Below are 18,374 nucleotides of genomic sequence, written 5' to 3'. Positions count from 1 at the left end.
CTTAGTGGAATAAGCGCTTCCCTGGCAAGTACAAAGGCCTGAGTTTAATCCCTGGTTCCGGAAAAAAAAAAAAAAAAAAAAAAATTAATATTTTGGTACTTAGAATCAAACTTAGGACCTTGCATTTGCCAGGCAGGCACTGGTCCACTGAGCTGTCTCCCTGGCCCCAGTCCCTAATTTTGGCTCTTGCCTTTCTGTCTTCTTCATGCCTTCTGGCCTCTCCATATCCTTGTTAATTGTAGCCCACATATAAGTATTAGTAATTATTCATAAGATATTTATAAATACTAAGCTTTCATAAATTTTTCCCCTCAGAGAGCTCTTGTATATGTCTACATAGCTGTGTGGAATGTTAATAAGAACCCACTGCCTAACGTTATATCTACCGTACCTTGGTATTGTTACTCTAACAATTTTGAAATTAAAAATAAGGGGAAGAGAATAACTATAAAAGTGGAAGTAACACTACATCCCTTTTTTATTTTCTTTGGGTAAAATACAACACCAATGAATAATTTTATAGTTGGCATTATTGACAGGCTTTATATTGCTAAACTGAATTTCACAATGCACATATTACTAGACAGACATTTATCTTTTTTTTTTTTTTTTTTTTTTTTGTATTTTAGGGAAGGGTCTACAGGATGTTCAGGGTCTCACTACTAGATCAGACTCAATGATCTACCTGTTCACACCCTCCCAAGAGCTGGGATTACAGGCAGGCGCCACCATGCCGTCTGAATTGCCGTACCCGGGTGCAGTGCGGGCAGGGCTGGCATGGCAGGCCTGGGGATCGAAACCCCAGCCCCTGTGTCTGGTTGCAGGCACTCTAATCCACTGAGTTATTTGGCCAGCCCAACACATATTCATAGCTCTTGAAATCTTAGAAAATTCCATCTGTATGGATCAGTCTGTGTGTCTATCAGTCTATTTATCTATCTATCAGTCTAACTATCTATCTATCTATCTATCTATCTACCTATCAGTCTATTTATCTGTCTGTATCTCTGTCATCTATCTGTGCTGGGCACTGACATCAAGCCCTTGTGCATGCCATTGAGCTATCCTCTTAATCCAGAATGTACAATTTTAAAGTTTCTTTCGTTTTGTTTTTTTGCGGGACCGGAGATTGAACTCAAGCCCTTGCACTTGCCAGGGAAGCGCTTTTTCCACTGAGCCATCTCCCCGGCCCAATTTTAAAGTTTCAATAATCCTCCATCAGATCAAAGTTAGGATGTTTCATAACAAGCCTGCCATGAGAAAACTACCACACTGTGTAGCCCCTTTGATCCAGCTCCATGGGGATTTCTGAACAGAACACACACAGCATGAACTCAGCATGCTTGGTACACCTGGGACGAGTTCTGATAATGTGTGTGTCTTTCAAATCCTATCTCTGGTAATTTCTTGAGTTTTCCAGCATTCAAACACTAGCTAACATTCACTGAAACAAGTAAGTTTGAGGATGACAGTTCACTTAGGGATTCTTATACCAAATTGTGTCATTGAAAGGATGACTGAGGGGCCGGGGAGATAGCTCAGAAGAATAAGTGCTTGCCTGGCAAGCACAGGATCCTGAGTTCAATTCCCAGTACTGCAAAAATAAATAAATAAATAAAAATAAAGGAAGACAGGGAAGCTCCATGTGCTCCTTGTGTTCCATGCTTGGTTACAAGGCACGATGAACTCAGAACAACGTCAGGGGCTCAGAGGCCTGAATTTTTAGACTAATGAGGTCGGCTATATCCTAGTAAATTAATGAGCTTGGTCCTGATCACAAGCAAGCAGATGATCCCACCCAAAATATTTTTGTTTTCTTACAATGGGGACATTGTTTACAACTCAAAAGTAGGTGACAGACTACTGGGAAACTCTCAGATGAACAGATAATTCTGTTCACTCTGAAAATCAAAGTAATTTGCACCCTCCTCCATAGGAAGGGGCCAGGGAGATGGTTCAATAGAATAAGTGCTTCCCTGGCAAGCGCAAGGGGCTGAGTTCAACCCCTAGTTCCGCAAAACAAACAAACAAACAAACAAACAAACAAAACCAAAAAACACATAGAAACTAACAAAAAAAAAAAAAAAACATATGAGTTTAATAAAATAAAAATTTAAATTTAAATTTAAAAAAATTTTTGGAAAGTGCCAGCCTGATAGCTCGCTCAGTGGACTAAAGCACCTGCTTTGGCAGAGCACAGTGGCCAGGGTTCCATTCCCAGCCTGCCGTGCCAGCCCTGCTCCTGGGGCGCACTGAGAAGGCGACTGAGACTGGGTATGGTGGCGCGTACCTGTAATCCCACAACTTGGGAGGCTGAAAACAGGAGAATCACTACGAGTCCTATCTACATAGTGAGACCCTGTAGACCCTGTAGATCCTGTCCTAAATACAGAAAAAAAATTTTTTTTTGAAAATAGGATATTTTTTTTAATTCTTTTTTTTTTTCTATTTATTTATTTATATTTATTTTTGTGTGTGTTTGTGTGTGTGGCCAGCTCAGCCCACCGGGGGCAGGGCTGGCTGGAATGTGGTGCATGAGGGATTGAACCGCGGTCCCTATGCTTTGCTAAGCTTGTTTCAAGTAGGTGCTTTAGACCACTGAGCCATCTCACCAGCCCTGAAAATAGGATATTATAGTCTACTGATGCTCAAAAATTAAAATTACAGCTGGGCACAAAAGTGTATACTTATTTCAGTTATTCATGAGGGTCATGCAGGAGGATCATGAGTTTGAGCCTAGCCTGGGCAACATAGCAAGACCCTCATTTTAAAATTAATCAAAATTACAGAAAGATAGAGAAAAAAACTAAGTGAGAAAAAAGACTGAAAGAATATATGTATGTAATATAGCTATTAAATATATAACAATATTAGTAGAGCCAGCTTTTTATTTCATAAACATACGTTGATTAGACATTATTCTTAGAGGGGCCGGGGAGATGGCTCAGTAGAATAAGCACTTCCCTGGCAAGCACAAGGGCCTGAGTTAAATCCCCAGTTCCGCAAAAAAAAAAAAAGGAAAAAAAAAAGAATTTTCTTAGAATATATATTTCATTGTAATAGTGATAAAGACAAAGAAAGCTCTAACATTTCTTTTGCTAATAAAAACTAAAAAGTTATAATTATCACCATAATATTTCACAAAGTATACAAAATTTTAATCTTTGTTTGTAACAAAATCTTTGCATCATTATTTCAAAACAAGAATGCATCTTTTGAACACAGCCCACCCCCCAGTGGACTGTTCCATGGCTGGAATCCACCCAAAGAGCTGCCGGTCATCTTCACATGCAGAGGAAATGCAAATCTCCTGCAAGGCCGTGCTAACTCTGAACCTGGGAGGAAGAGCTTAGGAAAGTATAGCCCTAAGCCATGTGTCTACAAAGCGGTTCCTGAGCGCTAGCAAACACCGCACCTGTTTTTCATCAGCCTCAGCTCTCGTTTGCGAGTGGCTTCTTCTGCCAGCTGCTGGGGACTGTGCAAGGTTCCCGGTGAGGCAGCCATCATCATGCCCTGGGGCAAAGCAGTAGCAGGAGCCCTGATCTGGTACGCTGGCATGTCACCCGTGGCCGCTGCAATGACACAAAATGCGAGCTTATACACACAGCCTGTGAGCTAAAATTTCACATCCAATTATCCTGGAAGCAACACACTTTTTACATGTCAGCAGAGGTGATCTTGTAATGTGGAAGATGCTTACCCTGAGCATGATAGAACTCCTCAATATCAAAGATTCCCGGCATTCGACATGACCATGTCGGTATGCTTTCTTTACTTAAGGTAGGAAACTGTCCAAATACATTTTAGACAACTTTTTATCAGAGGCTAAAGAAGACAAGCTTTTAAACGAGTCTATCAGCCTAAAGTCAGCAATGTGCTGAAATCTTAAGAAACATCTGGGGCAGGGTGGGCCCTGATCTTAGTGATGTTTGATAATTCCCACAGGAGAAGTGCTTTGACAGGGCCAATTTCAAAATGCCCCCTGAACATGAGTTGGAGAGAGAAAGGCAAGCCGCAATCTACCGCACTGGGAATGACGTGAGCAGAAGTTCAAGAGCACAGATGAAGTCATTAGAAACGATGGGTTCTGAGTCATTCATTTAAATGTGTGTGAGTATATGTGTGTACATACATATTTGATTTTTCCTAGGGGCTCACAAAAAGGCTGGAAGTGTAGCCACCCACTCAAGCAAGACAGCGAGAGGTAGCTTCAGGGCGGCAGTGCAAAATGCACTTCATATTGGGGGCATCCGGGTGCACCTGGGGAGAGGCTTGCTGTGCCCACAGCTCGCAGAGACAGAGATGCAAGGTTCTCTGGGAAAATAACCCAGGTAAATAACCTTGGCCAGGAAGACAGCTCAGCGGCTTCAGTACCTGCTGGGCCAGCACAAGGTCCTGAGTTCGACCCCTGGTACCAAAAAAAGAAAAAAAAAAAAAAAAAAAAAAAAAAAAAAAAGTAAACCTAGCTTTCTGTGGTTTCAGTTTAAAACCACAATAATAACAAAAGCACAGAAAATTCCTTTATAAAACGAGCTTCTCTGGAAAAAGATCATTTTGGTCTGTCTTTTGAGAAAATAATACATTTCTCAGTATCCTTACTTTTTAAGGAGAAAAGGGTTAAGTTGGTCCTGGCCTTAGTATTTGTTTCTTAAAAATATTTGCTAAATACAGTATAATTATACAGTTAAAAAGCGGATTCATTATTCACTTAGTATTCAAGTAGAATACTAAACGTAAGTTCAGAGTTCCCTGATTTATGTTTAGAACTTGTCTATCAACTGCAATAAACTTTGCTTTCTAGAAAAGACATGACCTTGAATGTTTCTACCACTAATACTTCAACTTTGAGAATGAGTGGCCCTAGATTAGTTTGATATTTTGATGAGGTATCACAAAATATTTATTTTTTTCAAAGCTAAATGCAAGAGGGCCGGGGAGATGGCTCAATGGAATAAGTGCTTCCCTGGCAAGTGCTAGGGTGTGAGTTCAATCCCTGGTTCCGCAAAAAAAAAGCTAAATGCAAGAAAAATGATTTAGAGCACATGCCTATAATTTCAGCACTCAGGCGGCTGAGACAGGACGATTACTACATAGTGAGTTCAAGGCCAGCCTGAAACACATAGCGAGACCTTGTCCTAACCCCCTTAAAATATGGTTTAGAAGTACTAAATTCTGTAAAAATCAATCTGAATCAGATATCAATCAAGAGAAAACAGAGAGGCTGGCAAGAAAGCTCAGCAGATTAAAGTGCCTGCATGGGTAAGCTCAGGGTTTGATCCGTGACACCACATGCTGCACCAGCCTCACCTCCAGGGAGGGCTGAGTTAGCAACCAAGTCGGGGTGTAGTGGTGTATGCTTGTAATCCCAGAGCTGAGGCTGAAGACAGGAGGATCACTAAGAGTCCGAGCTGCATAGTGAGACCCTGAGAGAGAGTGAGAGACAGAGAGGAGAGAGAGAGAGAGGAAAAAAAGATAGTACTGTCGTGTTTGTTAAATGTATTATTACATGTTAAGAAATTTTTTCCAAAAATAGAAAATGAGACTTTTTTTACTTAAATTGTATATTATCACTGAAAGAAACCAGGCTGTTATCGTTGTTTGGGTTTTTGACGAAGGATCTTGGCGTGTAGTCCAGGCTGGGCTTGGATCCGTGATCCTGCCTCAGCCTCCCAGAGTGCTGGGATCACAGGCATGTGCCATGTGCCTGGCCTGCATTTGTGGTTTTTACTTTTGTGACTATTTGAAGCACTGCATCTATGTCCTCTATGTTTAGGAAAACTTTATAGCTTTGGAATACTTAAGAAAACTAGTCATAGACCAAAGCTTTTTAAATGCCTTGCTGCACCGTTACAGGAGACAGGATGGAGGGCAGAACAGCTGGCCCTCCCTGCTGTTCTTGGCAGCCACCCCAGGAAGGAGGCCAAGGGGTAATAAAGGCTGAAACAATGCAACAGCTGGAGGCTGCGCAGACTTCTGGAACTGGAACAATGGTCAGTGATGAGTAAGAAGTCTACATGGCATCGTCTTGACATTTGCAGGCAGCCTGAGGGCAGAGCCGGTGCCAGGGCCACTCTTTCTGGATTCCACTCACAAAGAAGGGCCCCAAACAGAAAGGTGCAGCGGGTGCTTCTGCCCTCATCTGGCGTACAGTGGTGTTTTCTACAATATGGCAAGAAGCTGAAGCATGACGCAGAGAGCTCCTGTAGGAACAGTCATTAAGGGGGAAGGAGACACAGGAGGCCTTGACCGATGAAAGTGGGCGCCAGCGTGGGCCCCAAACAGCTTCTGCCTGTTTCCAAAGGCTGTAGCTACCCTTGAATGTTACAGTGGGCAGCACAAAGGACAAAGGTAATTCCTAATTAAGCATTTGTAAAACATTTAGGGCAGCAGCTCAGAAAAAAAACACTTTACAATAACTTGGAAGGAGATAAAACAGCTGGTATGTTAGTTCTGGGATGTTAGGTAAACCGGGAATTCTTAAAATGTTTCAGATCTCATACATTCATTTTATTTCCTTTAACACAAATAAAAAATTACAGTTCATTAATTCAAGTCAGAAATATGAATTAGTAAATTAGTAAGAATTAGAATAAATTTCTGTAAGACCCTAAAGGACCTATACACTGGTATATTTTTTCATGGTGATAGGGATTGGATCTAGGACTCTGCACTAAGTTTATTTTATTTATTTATTTTTTCCAGAACCAGGGATTGAACTCAGGTGCTTGTGCTTGCCAGGCAAGCACTTATTCTACTGAGCCATCTCCCCGCCCCCTGCACTAAGTTTAATCCACAGTCTTTTTTATTTTTATTCTGAGAAAGGGTCTTACTAAGTGGCCCAGGTAGAACCTGAACTTGTGATCCTCCTGCTTCAGCCTTCCTGTGCTGGGATTGCCGGTGTCGCCACCACACCTGTCTGATGGTACACTTCTACTGGTCAGTGGATAAATTCCATATAGTCAAACATAATATTACTTGTGAAGTATAATAGAAAGATGTAGGCAAAGAATCTCCTGATTTGAGGAAATCTAAATGTCAAAATGTTTTATTTTTGAAACAAGTTATGAAAGAGTGTTTGTTTTGGTAAATATCAGTCTCTCATACTGTTATGAATTCAGTGGCAATTTAAAGCAAGTTAGATCTGAAGATCACTGTTCAGAGCACCATCCTCCACTCTTTGGTGACGTATTTTTATTCCTATAAAGACCAATTCCTCTCCTAACTACTAGAAGTATCCAAATTATTTCTTAACCTAGAATTTCATTTTTATGTTCTGAAAATATATATTCATCCATGGGGGCTTAAACATTACGACTGGAAATAGCTAATGAGAAAAACATAGCTAGACACTGATTTCATTTTCAGGCAAGTCAAGCTTTGAGACAAGAAGGGACAGTACCTTTTCACAGTACTTGGCACAGAGTGGGTGCCCTGTGGGGTGCGTGCGTGCGTGCATGTGTGCGTGTGTTTGTGTGCGTGTGTACACTGGAGTACACTCGGAACATCCTGGGGCTTGGAGCGACTGCCATTTGCAGTATCTAAAATAAGCTTCTCTCCTGCAGACGTCTTTAGCACCCTGCCATGGGAAGCGCCACAAGTCGCTAGGTGTGCCTTCAAGGCGCCCTGCTTTATCCAAGGCACTCTCTCCCACATCTTCCCTTAGATACACTTTACATCCACCCAACAGGGCATTTTAGAAGGTCAGTGTTCTAACTGTAACGAATTTCCAATCATCAAGCTCCTGATACCAAAAAAACAAGGGGAAGGGGTGGATACAAATATTTCATGGGAAAAGAAAGCTGGAACTCTTAACTCTGGGCATTGGCTTCATACCTGTCTTGGCAAGCTTTAATCTCAAACGGTACTGTACAGCAGGGAAAGCGTGGGGTTTGGAGTCTGGGTTCTAGTCCAGCTCTGCCACTTACCAGCCATGTGACTTGGGGCAAGTTCAGGGTCCTCATCTGTAAAATGGGGATACATGGTCTCATTTAATACTCACAACAGCCCCTACAGTACATGTCAAAGTGCCTAGCACAGTGCCTAGCACGTGGACAGCACTCAGCAAATGTTAGCTCCCCTCCTCTTCCCTTCCTTAAATTCTGAAAGACAGCATTGCAAATTATGCATATACCATATATTAGTTACAAGGCTTATAGCATCTATACATACATAAAATCTCCCTTGACGTTTCCTTTCTACTACACCTCAGGAATCAAAACACATGGTGCTGATGTCTTACTTTGGGTCAAAATATGTCAAAAAACATCCCTTTAGGATATAAATTATTATAATATAAGTTATCTTTGTCAGTATTTATAACCATCTAAACCAGAGAAGAACCACAAATGACCAAAGGGTACATTCTGCTCAGAATGTAAGGAAGAAAACGGAAAAACCCTTCAAGTCAAAGGGAAAAACAAAGGCATAAGTAAGGAGCCCAGACAAATAGCTATCTTTTTAAAAACGCTGTCTTAATAGATTTCAAAGCAGAGTGATTTGTCAACACCCCAAATGATGATGATGTTGATTGACTATTTATTGGGATCTCTGTAGCCCTGAGCACAGTAACTGGATAAACACACCCAGACCCCTCCTCCTGGTCCTCTCCTTGCATCCTACCACACCACCATTCCTAACTCTTAGTCAGCCTCCCCCGAGCCTTTTGTTCCCCGCCATTGAAAATTTCCCCTGCCCCATCAACTCTACCTTCTCTGGGAAAACTAAATCCTACATCAAAATGACGACTTAAGCACTAAGCATTTCAATTTAATTATAATTACCATAACACTTAGACCACATAGAATTGTCCTTAAATATTTTTCAGCTTTCTTGGGATATAGCTGACAATGAGAATTGTGTGCATGCAAGGAGCAGGGCGTGCTGCTTTGAGATATGCATGTGTGTCGTGAAAAGATCACCACAACCGACCTAAGCTACACGCACCCTTTGCGGGTAGCTGCAGATGGCGCTGTTGCAGCCCATGTCACTCTAGCATGCATCTACCAGCGGCGGGTGAATGCTGACAGCCAAGCCGCTGGACCCAGGCTGTGTGCAGACCCACACCGGTGCGGAGGCGTCCTTCACCCAGTCTGATCTGCGTGGCGGCTGCCCTGTGCGCATCAGTAAGATGCTTCTCCATTTCCAGCCATCGAAAATTGTGTCCTCTGCAAGGTCGACCCTGACCCTGACACTTGCATTTTCTGCTTCTGGTGTGTCACTTGCAATCTGACAGGCGCTTTAGTCTGCTGAGCTATCTGATTGGCCCCCAACAGTTTCTTTGAAAGCATTTTTTTACATTTTTATTTGTTAAGCACGAATAAATATTATTAATCAGTTAATATTAAGTGATTTTTTAATATTCTAATATTTACATCAATGCAATATTTCTTAATTACATAATTAAGCAATATATCCATGCAGGGGGCCGGCGAGATAGCTCAGTGGTCTAATGCGCCTGCTTAGGCAAGCTTAGGCAAACATGCAGGAACCTCGGTTCGATCCCCAGCACCACATGCCATGCCAGCCCCACCCCCAGGGTGGGTTGAGCTGAACATAATATATATATTATAATATATATATATATATATATATATATATATATATATCCATGCAGGAAAATCAAGCAGGGCAATGTAAAATAAATACTTCAAATTAATTTAATTTTTTTTCAAAAATAGTAGAAAAACAGCATAATAGTCTTTTAAAATTTCATCCTCCACAGAACTTTGGAATTTTATTAAAACTTAATGTACTGAGTTCAATCCCCAGTTCTGCCAAAAAAAAAAAAAAAAACCAAAAAAACAACTTAATGTAGATAAGAGACCTGTGCAAGCACCTGCCTGGCAAGTGCAAGGGCCTGAGTTCAATTGGCTGGGGAGATAGCTCAGTGGAATAAATTCTTGCCTGACAAGCGCAAGGTCCTGAGTTTGATCCCTAATTTCACCAAAAAAAAAAAAAAAAGGAAAAAGATACTTGTTATTTTTACTTTAACATGATAACTTGCTTTGTTACCAAATTCAAGAAGCTATTAGAAGGCTGGGGATACAGCTCAGTGGTACAGCACCTGCCTGGAAAGCACAAGGTTATTAGTTCAATTTCTGGTATTTAAAAAAAAAAAAAAAGCAATTACAACCTGACCATCTTTTTTATTTATTTATTTGTGTGTGTGTGGCCAGCTCAGCCCTCCAGGGGGCGGGGCTGGCTGGAATGTGGTGCTGGGGGATTGAACCGTGGTCCCTGTGCTTTGCTAAGCTTGTTCTAAGTAGGTGCTGCAGACCACTGAGCCATCTCACCAGCCCCCGACCATCTTTTATATCAAAATTGCCTACCCAAAACCATTGTCCTTCTTTTTTTTTTTTTTTTCCAGAACCGGCGATTGAACTCAGGCTCGTGTGTTTGCCAGGGAAGCACTTACTCTACTGAGCCATCTCCCCCACCCAGACATGGCGCAAAAACCATTGTCAATAGCTTCCTTTCCCAAACATAACACATATCCTTGTCTTCATGCCTCAAGAATTAAGATACTGTTTTCCAAACTTGAATAGTGGGAACATTTGTTAACAATTCAACAGTACAGCTCAGATATAACTTACTGACTCAGAATTTGAAAGACAGAAAGTTTTGCTCGTAACATAGTCAACTGATGGATAAAACAACTGTAAAATGTAAATGATATCCAACAGATATACTACATCTACCCATTTTTATCATTGATTCCAGGGTTCTTTCCCAGACCAGTGATTCCTGGTAAGAGCCTGATTTTACTCAAGTTTGGCATTTCCCCAACTCTAAGTTGTAGGCCATTAGCAGGTCATAATATCATTTTCATGGCTCAAGAACAGCATTTTAAAAAGAAAAACAAAACCTATGGGTATTGTATTTGAAACTTGTTTTACACACACACACACACACACACACACACACACACACACACAGAGACATGATAAAAATGCTGCCTGTGGCCAAAAACTGTGCCAAGCCACACTTTACATCAGTCCTCTTGCTTTGCCAACCCATTCACCCAGGACTGAGAATCCAAAGGCCTGCTTCTGAAAGCCACTCAGGTATACCTTTGCGAAATTCCTTAAATCCTGTGCTCTTTTTTTTTTTTTTTTTTTTGCAGAATCAGGGATTGAACTCAGGCCCCTGCGCTTGCCAGGGAAGTGCTTATTCTCCCTGGCTCCGTTTTTTAGGGTTGTTTTTAACTCCCCGGCCCCAGTTTTTTAAAAAAAACATTTTATTTTATTTTTATTTTTTATTTATTTATTTATTTTGCTCTTTTGGTTTTTAAAAAGGAATAAATACTAGAATTTGGGAGGCTGAGGCAAGAGAACTACTGAGTTTGTGGCCAGGTTGGGCTACACAGTGAGTTAAAAGTAAGTCTGAATTACTTAGCAAGACCTGTTGAGAGAGAGAGAGAGAGAGAGAGAGAGAGAGAGAGAGAGACAGACAGACAGACAGAGACAGACAGAGACACAGACAGACAGAGGGGGAAAGGGGGAGAGAGAGACAGAGAGACACAGAGACAGAGAGAGACAGAGACAGAGAGAGAGAAGGGAAGAGAGAAAGGAAGAAGGAGGAGAATGAGGAGGAAGATGAAGACAAAGAGAAGAAAGAAAAGAGGAAAGGGGAGGAGAAGGGAAAAGAGGGAAGAGAAGAGAAGAGAAGAGAAGAGAAGAGAAGAGAAGAGAAGATTTCAACACTCAGGAGGCTGAGGCAGTATGATCACTGTGAGTTCAAGGCCAGCCTAGGCTACAAAGTGATCTCAAGGTCAGGCCCTGGCAAAAAGAAAAAAAAAAGGGGGGGGGGGATTTTTGTTTTTCATTTTTTAAATAGCTTTTCAGATAGCACTGATTCTGTTAGAACTGATCAGATTTTGAAAAACAATTCCAAAAGTATAATCAAGGCTTGTGAAAAAGTACTCTGTATTTGATATTTTTAAGTTTTAAAGATCTGAGCTCAATCCCCGGTTCTGCAAAAAAAAAAAAAAAAAGAAAGAAAAAAGTTTTAAGGATCTGGAAATATTTAAATTAAAAAGGGAAACCAATCATAAGTCTTACTGATAATAATGTAAAATTAAATTCTTCAAGGATGATATGCTCATTCTATCAACATATAATATAAAAATATTCCTTTAATTTACATGCAATCAATGGTTAAAAGTTTAATGTAAATATTTATCTTAACATTTGCTTTTAAATATAGTTGGTATCTTTTTTTTTTTTTTTTTTGCGGAACCGGGGATTGAACTCAGACCCTTGCACTTGCCAGGCAAGCGCTTATTCTACTGAGCCATTTGCTCGGCCCCTATAGTTGGTATTATCTTAACTTATTTTATTTACTGTAGTACTGATTTATGCTTAGTCAAATCAAATAAGAATTAAAGTTAGTTGAAAGAAAACTATAAACAAATTACAGAAAGTAAATGTATGCATAGAAACACCTTTCAAGATTCATGACAAGGGGGTGGGGAGATAGCTCAGTGGCTTAAGTGCCTGCCTGGCAAGCACAAGCTCCTGAGTTTGATCCCCCGAGATTCCGCCAAAAAAAAAAAAGTGTTCATCTAAGACTCATGACACACAATATTTTAAATCACTTTACATTTATCTGTCTCACACAACTTATATCATTTGGCAGCAATGTCAACCTGTAGCACTTCTTTGACAAAAAAGCTCCCAAGACAAACTTAAAAACAACTTCATGCACCTGAATTGGTCAAGAAAATGGAATATCCCAACCCAGTAAGAGGGCCAACAGCAACTAACTAACGAGCTAAAAGTGTGAGGAAACTGTAATGATCCATTCATTCTGAACTCAATCGCAAATGCACAACTGGATTACAAATAAACCCCCTGGAAAAACAATGTTATAACCACACAAAGGTCACTAGTAACTAAGTATTGCAAAATCACTTATCTGTAACTAAGAAAAAAGCAACCCAGATAAAGAACTGTTCATTACAAGTTTACTAAATACCAGGGGCTGGAAGAACGCCGCAGGGACCAGCATTTCCCCGACGGGGAGGTAGAGGGCGCTCTGACCCCGAGTTCCCGGGCGGAGCTGGCGCCCTGACCCCCGCCAGCCCACGCACCGCTCACTTGTCACCTGCACGTGCAGGGCTCCGCGACAGAGCCGCGAGCTGACTGACCCCTGCGCGGCCCAGACCCCGGGCTCCGCTCCCAGCGCCGCCGGCGTGGCAGCGACTTCCCTCCGCGGGCATGAACTTACCCCCTGAGAAGTGGTGGGGAAGGCTGGCGCGCAAAGCGACGCGGTGGGAGGGCGCGCGGAGGGGGCTGCGGCGAGCTAGTTAGCAACGCGAGCTGGCAGCGGCTCTCGACAAAGCAGAGAGGAGCTGACTAAATCACAACATGACTCGGAGCTGACGTCAATGTGCAGCTCGCTAGGAGTTTAACTTTTCCACTTCCCTGCTGAAACTCGATTCTAGGAAATGTAGTGACGTCAGCCCTTTGAACTCAATTAGCTGAGGAACAGACCACTTTAAATACAGGAGGAGAGAGGCCAGTGCCAACGTCCGCGGCAGCGGGTTCCGGCGCTGCTGGCAGCTGCCTTCCTGCACAGCGGGGAATCTGAAGCCTGATGTTTTACAACACAAACAGCGCTTGTATTTAACTTGTAGCTGGATTGAATTCGCAACAGGTTGCAGATGAAATAATAGCTTATTTTAGAACAGCTAAGGGGAGGAAGGAGAGGAGGGAGAGGGAGGAGTAAGGGAGGAGGTGTGGGGACAGAAAGAGGGCGTGAGAGGGAGGGGGAGAGGGAGGCGCGCGGTGGGGGGATGGGCAGGAGGGGTGCCCTGGCCCCAAAGCCGTATGATACTAAACAAAGAAGCAGTTAAGCTAAGATGCCTTGCCAAAGTGAGCTAAACATACAGAGAAACATTAAAAGAAACTTCTTGCCTCTACGTGACTAGCAAATAACGTGGAAGCTCGGAGAGGTTCCTAAATACTTTCACAAACTTCAAAAAGATCTGCTTAAAGAATGGAAGCCCCCTTTCCACCCTTACCTGTTTCATCTCCAGTTACAGCCATGACGGGCTTCTGCATACAGATTGGTCTTGTTTCTCCTATTACAGTTCAACATAAAGTGCTCCCAACTAGCAGCATGTGCAAGATAAGTAGGAGCACTGACATCACAATGACATCACTGTCCTATCACTGCCATCAATTTGCTTTGTCACTGAGCAGCTCTCTGAAACCAAAGGCCCTATAAAAACTTCCTGTAATAAACCATGTCAGTGCTCCTTTTTTTCCTTTTTACATAGAAATCAGTTGAGATGAGCTCTGGGTTTTTTTAAAAAAAGTCTTTTACATTAAAAGCTACAGAGTTGCCTCTTTTGAAGCTACTTTATTATTGCAGTGTTCTTGGTTTCTAAGTAAAACGGTTGAGATAAATCCTATTATTTCTTGTAACTTCAAAGAGAAAAGAAATACTTGAAGAGCTAAACAAGGATTTAAGAAAGCACACTGTTAATTAGCACAGAAATGCTGGATTTCACAGGTAGCTCTACATTTGCCAAGGGAGAACTATCCAGCCACATTTGTTGATCTGTGTCTTCCTCCGCTGCAACACCAGAAGATGCAGCTAGCTGTTCCTAAGTGACAGAGAACTTGTTGGCCTCACTCGAGGGGACTAATGCTACAACTTTTAAGTCACTGTGTCAATATAGCAAGAGTTACATGACATTCTTTCAGAACTACAAATTGTGAACTTTTCCTGGCCCCCAAACATAGAAATTTATAATTCAGTCTAACACATTATTTTGCTCACTAAAGTCCCTTGAAAAGTTTTATTATTTTTTAAATTTACAAATAAATTATAATTATTATTTATTAAAACATTTTAAACATCAGTTTTTATTTGGACAACTTAATGATTTAGCACTGGAGAACGGGATCATTATAGAACATTTAACAACAGCAAATAAAGTTAACAAATGTTTAACAGTATAACAGGCCATAGCCTGGAAAAAATCATTTGCATTGCTACTGCACAAAGACCAGTGACAGGTCACAGAGACCTCCTACTTTTCAGGGATTGTACAAAGCCCATGCCTCCTATAGTTAGAATTCACAAGTCCCCATATTTTTGCTTTTTTAAATCAAGCATCCTCCACAGACCCCGGGACCTTACATCCAGGTAGGTAGGTGGTGGTGTGTTGGGGAATGTCTGCGGTTCCCACAAAGGGGCTTGGGATTTCAGCGAGAGACCAAGAAGACCTCTCTAGGGTTCCACCTCGCCCTCAGGCAGCTCCCTCGGGATCTCTTCTCCATCCCAGCAGCGCCTAAGGGCTTAGGCTCTTTCCATCAAATGTACTGACTACATTTTCAGATTTTCACAAAGTTTAATTTTATTTTTATGTTAATGCTTCTTTAAATTGGCTTGTAGGTGCTTAATAAATAAAATACAATATTCATATTAAAAGGGAAAGGAATGGGGGATAAAAAGGGAGTTGGTTGCTTAGTTGTTTATTGCTTTAAAAAAAAAAAAAGTATTTAGTACAGGGTCTTGCTACACAGCTCAGACTCCTACTGATCCTCCAGTCTCAGCCTCCCCAGCACTGGGATTACAGGCCTGTGTCACCACGCCCGGTCTAGGTGACCACTTTGGTGTGGGACTGCACAGGAATCCAACCCGGGTCCTTGTGCTTGTCTCCCAGCCCTGTTTACTGCTATTAACAAAGATTTTATGTATTCCCTAGACTAATTAAACTTAGGGCTGGTGAGATGGCTCAGTGGTCTAAAGCACCTACTTAGAACAAGCTTAGCAAAGCACAGGGACAGCGGTTCAATCCCCCAGCACCACATGCCAGCCAGCCCCGCCCCCTGGTGGGCTGAGCTGGCCGCACACACACACATATAAATAAATAAATTAATTAATTAAAAAAAAAACAAAAAACAAACGCTTAACCTAACACTTCATCAACGTAACACTTTCTCAGAGAAACGCTATTTTACTTTCATCCTGTGGATGTATTGAACATTTCTGTCCTGCCAAGGACTCTGCTAGGTACTGAAGACCTTGTCCAAACAGAACTTAAAGTAGGCAGGACACAAGAGGCCTGGAAAGGGTGCGGCCTGAGACCAATGGAGCTCTAACGGTGGCCTGAACCAGGTAGGAAGCCTTCCTGGAAGAAGCGCCTTCCGAGAGCAACCTGAAACCTGAACCAGGCGAACAGCTGGCGTGGCTCGCGCACTCAGGCCCCTGGGGAGAGGAGAGGGCTGCGAGGAGGGGACGGCTGCGCCCTGCCGCAGGAAATGGAAGAAAGAGCTGCCTAACGGAGCAGGGAGAGAGGTCAGAGGCCAGTAACGGGGCAAGGCGAGGGCCGCACAACAATGGGGCCACCCGAAGGATTTTGGACTCTGGCAGATCCCAGGCATTCATTAAAGGGCCCGAGCAGAGCCCGACGGGAGGCCACGGAGGAGGGAGGGGACTGCTTGTGCCCCCGGCCCGTCCCCAGGGGGAAATCCCAGCGCAGTGGTGCGGCTCAGGAGGTGGGGCCTTTGGCAGCGGAGCAGGCGCGCTGGGACGCCGGGGCCAAGGGCACAGCCCCCTTGATTGAGTTTAGCAGCCTTAGAAACACAGCCCCAGAGGGCTCCCGCCTCTCCCTCGCGCCTCTGAAAACACAATAAGAAGAGGGTGTCTGCGAGCCAGACCGCCCGTCAGTCCTGCTGCGGCTTTGGTCTTGCACATTCCACCTCCAGGAGATTGAAGAAATAAATGTGTGTGGTGGAAGCCGCCTGGAGCGTGGCACCTCGTTCTAGCAGCTCACATGGATGAGGACACACGTTTAGAAGTGCATTTCAGGACCACCACTCTCCACCACTCACCCGTGTGTGGAGGACAGATGCACTGGGAAGAGAGGCCTGAGCTAGAAGCATCAAGATCAATTGGAGGACCCCCCTGAAATCCAGGAAGAACAGTAGCTTAAAGCACTGTGGGCCGGGAGCCTGAGTGAGGCAGGGGCAGACTGAAGGTGTGGACTCAGGTGGAGCAGGAGAGCTACGCAGGCTTTGGACAGAGGGGACAGCAAGAGTGAGGGAGGACACCTAGGTTCCCAGCCTACAGCCACAGAAGGCAAGGAGCCCACCAATGAAGCTGGGCAAACCAGGCCGACTTGGGGTGGGTAATGCAAGCCCAGTTGTGGACCTGAGGAGCCACGTGGGGTGAGCGGCACAGTCCCAGCGCCTTGAAGCCATGGGAGGGATGAGGTCATCCTGGAGAGCGCTCCAGTGCAGGGAGCTAGGCCACAAGGAGAAAGCAAGAGGCAGAAAAGCGAGCAGAAAATCTAGTGAGACCTCATCCTTAGGGAGGTGGAGGGAGCCAGGGACAGCAGTATTTAAGACTGCAGAGGGATCAATGACGGTAAGCACTGAGAGGACAGAAAGGAAGCGGTAACATGATCTTCTGTGCCATCACGGGGTGGGACAGGAACATTGTGTCTGAGGTCAGAAAGAGACCCACTGGCCTTCAGAGACGGAGACTGAAAGAGGAGGAGGAAGAGAGGAGAAGGAAAGAAGAAGAAAAACAGTAGTAAACACCAGAAGGAAAGAAACAAAACATTATTATATATGGTATAAACATTCATATTGTATCACAAATTAATTCACGTAAGAATCAGCATGTTGGGGGCTGGCGGGTTAGCTCAGCGCCTGCTTGGGCAAAATCAGTCAGGGGCAAGGGACTGTAGCTTGATCCTGAGCACGCATACTGCACCAGACCCACCCTTGAGGCAGCTTGAGCTAGCCAAAAAAATCCTTCTCAAAAAAAGACTAATAATAAAAAAAAAAAGAATCAGCATGTTATTAAAAGTAATTACAGTTAAGCCGGGTGTGCCTGTAATCCCAGCACTTGGAAGGTCGGGGCTGGAGAATCATTTCAAGTTTGAGACCAGCCTGGGCTACAAAGTGAGCTCAAGGCCAGCCTGAACTGCATGGTGAGAACCTTGTCTCAAAAAGGAAAAAAAAAAAAAAAAAAAAAAAAAGTAATTACAGTTTAGCAAAGTTAATAGGTAAAGGATCAACGATTTTGGGGGGAGGACCAGGAATCTAACTCAGGATCTCATGCTTGCCAGGCAGGGGCTGTGCCACTCCCCTGTATCTCTGGTCAGGATCAACTTTGTAAAAAGTGTTTTCTTTATGCCTGTAATGTAAGAGGAAAATATGGTGCGGTGCTAGCAACAAATACTAGGAAGCATTTAAGAACAAACTGATCAAGACCTTCATGGAGGGCTGGTGAGATGGCTCAGTGGTCTAAAGCACCTACTTGGAATAAGCTTGGCAAAGCACAGGGACTGCGATTCAATCCCCCACACTACATGCCAGCCAGCCCCGCCCCCTGGTGGGCTGAGCTGGACA

The 18,374-nt window shown here is 43.2% G+C and overlaps 1 protein-coding gene across 13 annotated transcripts in view; it reads right to left on the bottom strand.

The window, feature by feature from the left end:
• The window catches only part of Crem (cAMP responsive element modulator), a 91,443-nt gene that overhangs the window by 3,690 nt on the left and 69,379 nt on the right, over positions 1-18,374 (bottom strand). For 7 of the 13 annotated variants that reach the window (XM_023701915.1, XM_023701910.1, XM_023701909.1 and 4 more), the window contains 2 exons: positions 7,926-7,961; positions 3,416-3,572 (listed from right to left, as the gene is read on the bottom strand). In XM_023701915.1, coding sequence (XP_023557683.1) covers positions 3,416-3,572; positions 7,926-7,961 — 193 coding nt within the window. Of the gene's footprint in view, positions 1-3,415; positions 3,573-7,925; positions 8,100-13,227; positions 13,503-14,023; positions 14,138-18,374 lie in introns of those variants that run through there. The other 6 variants (XM_004641828.2, XM_023701916.1, XM_004641829.2 and 3 more) reach the window with 6 other exon arrangements.

The sequence above is a fragment of the Octodon degus genome, unplaced genomic scaffold (assembly GCF_000260255.1).
Source record: "Octodon degus isolate 3935 unplaced genomic scaffold, OctDeg1.0 scaffold00144, whole genome shotgun sequence".
Classification (NCBI taxonomy): domain Eukaryota; kingdom Metazoa; phylum Chordata; class Mammalia; order Rodentia; family Octodontidae; genus Octodon; species Octodon degus.
This window is presented reverse-complemented; position numbering and strand designations above follow the sequence as displayed.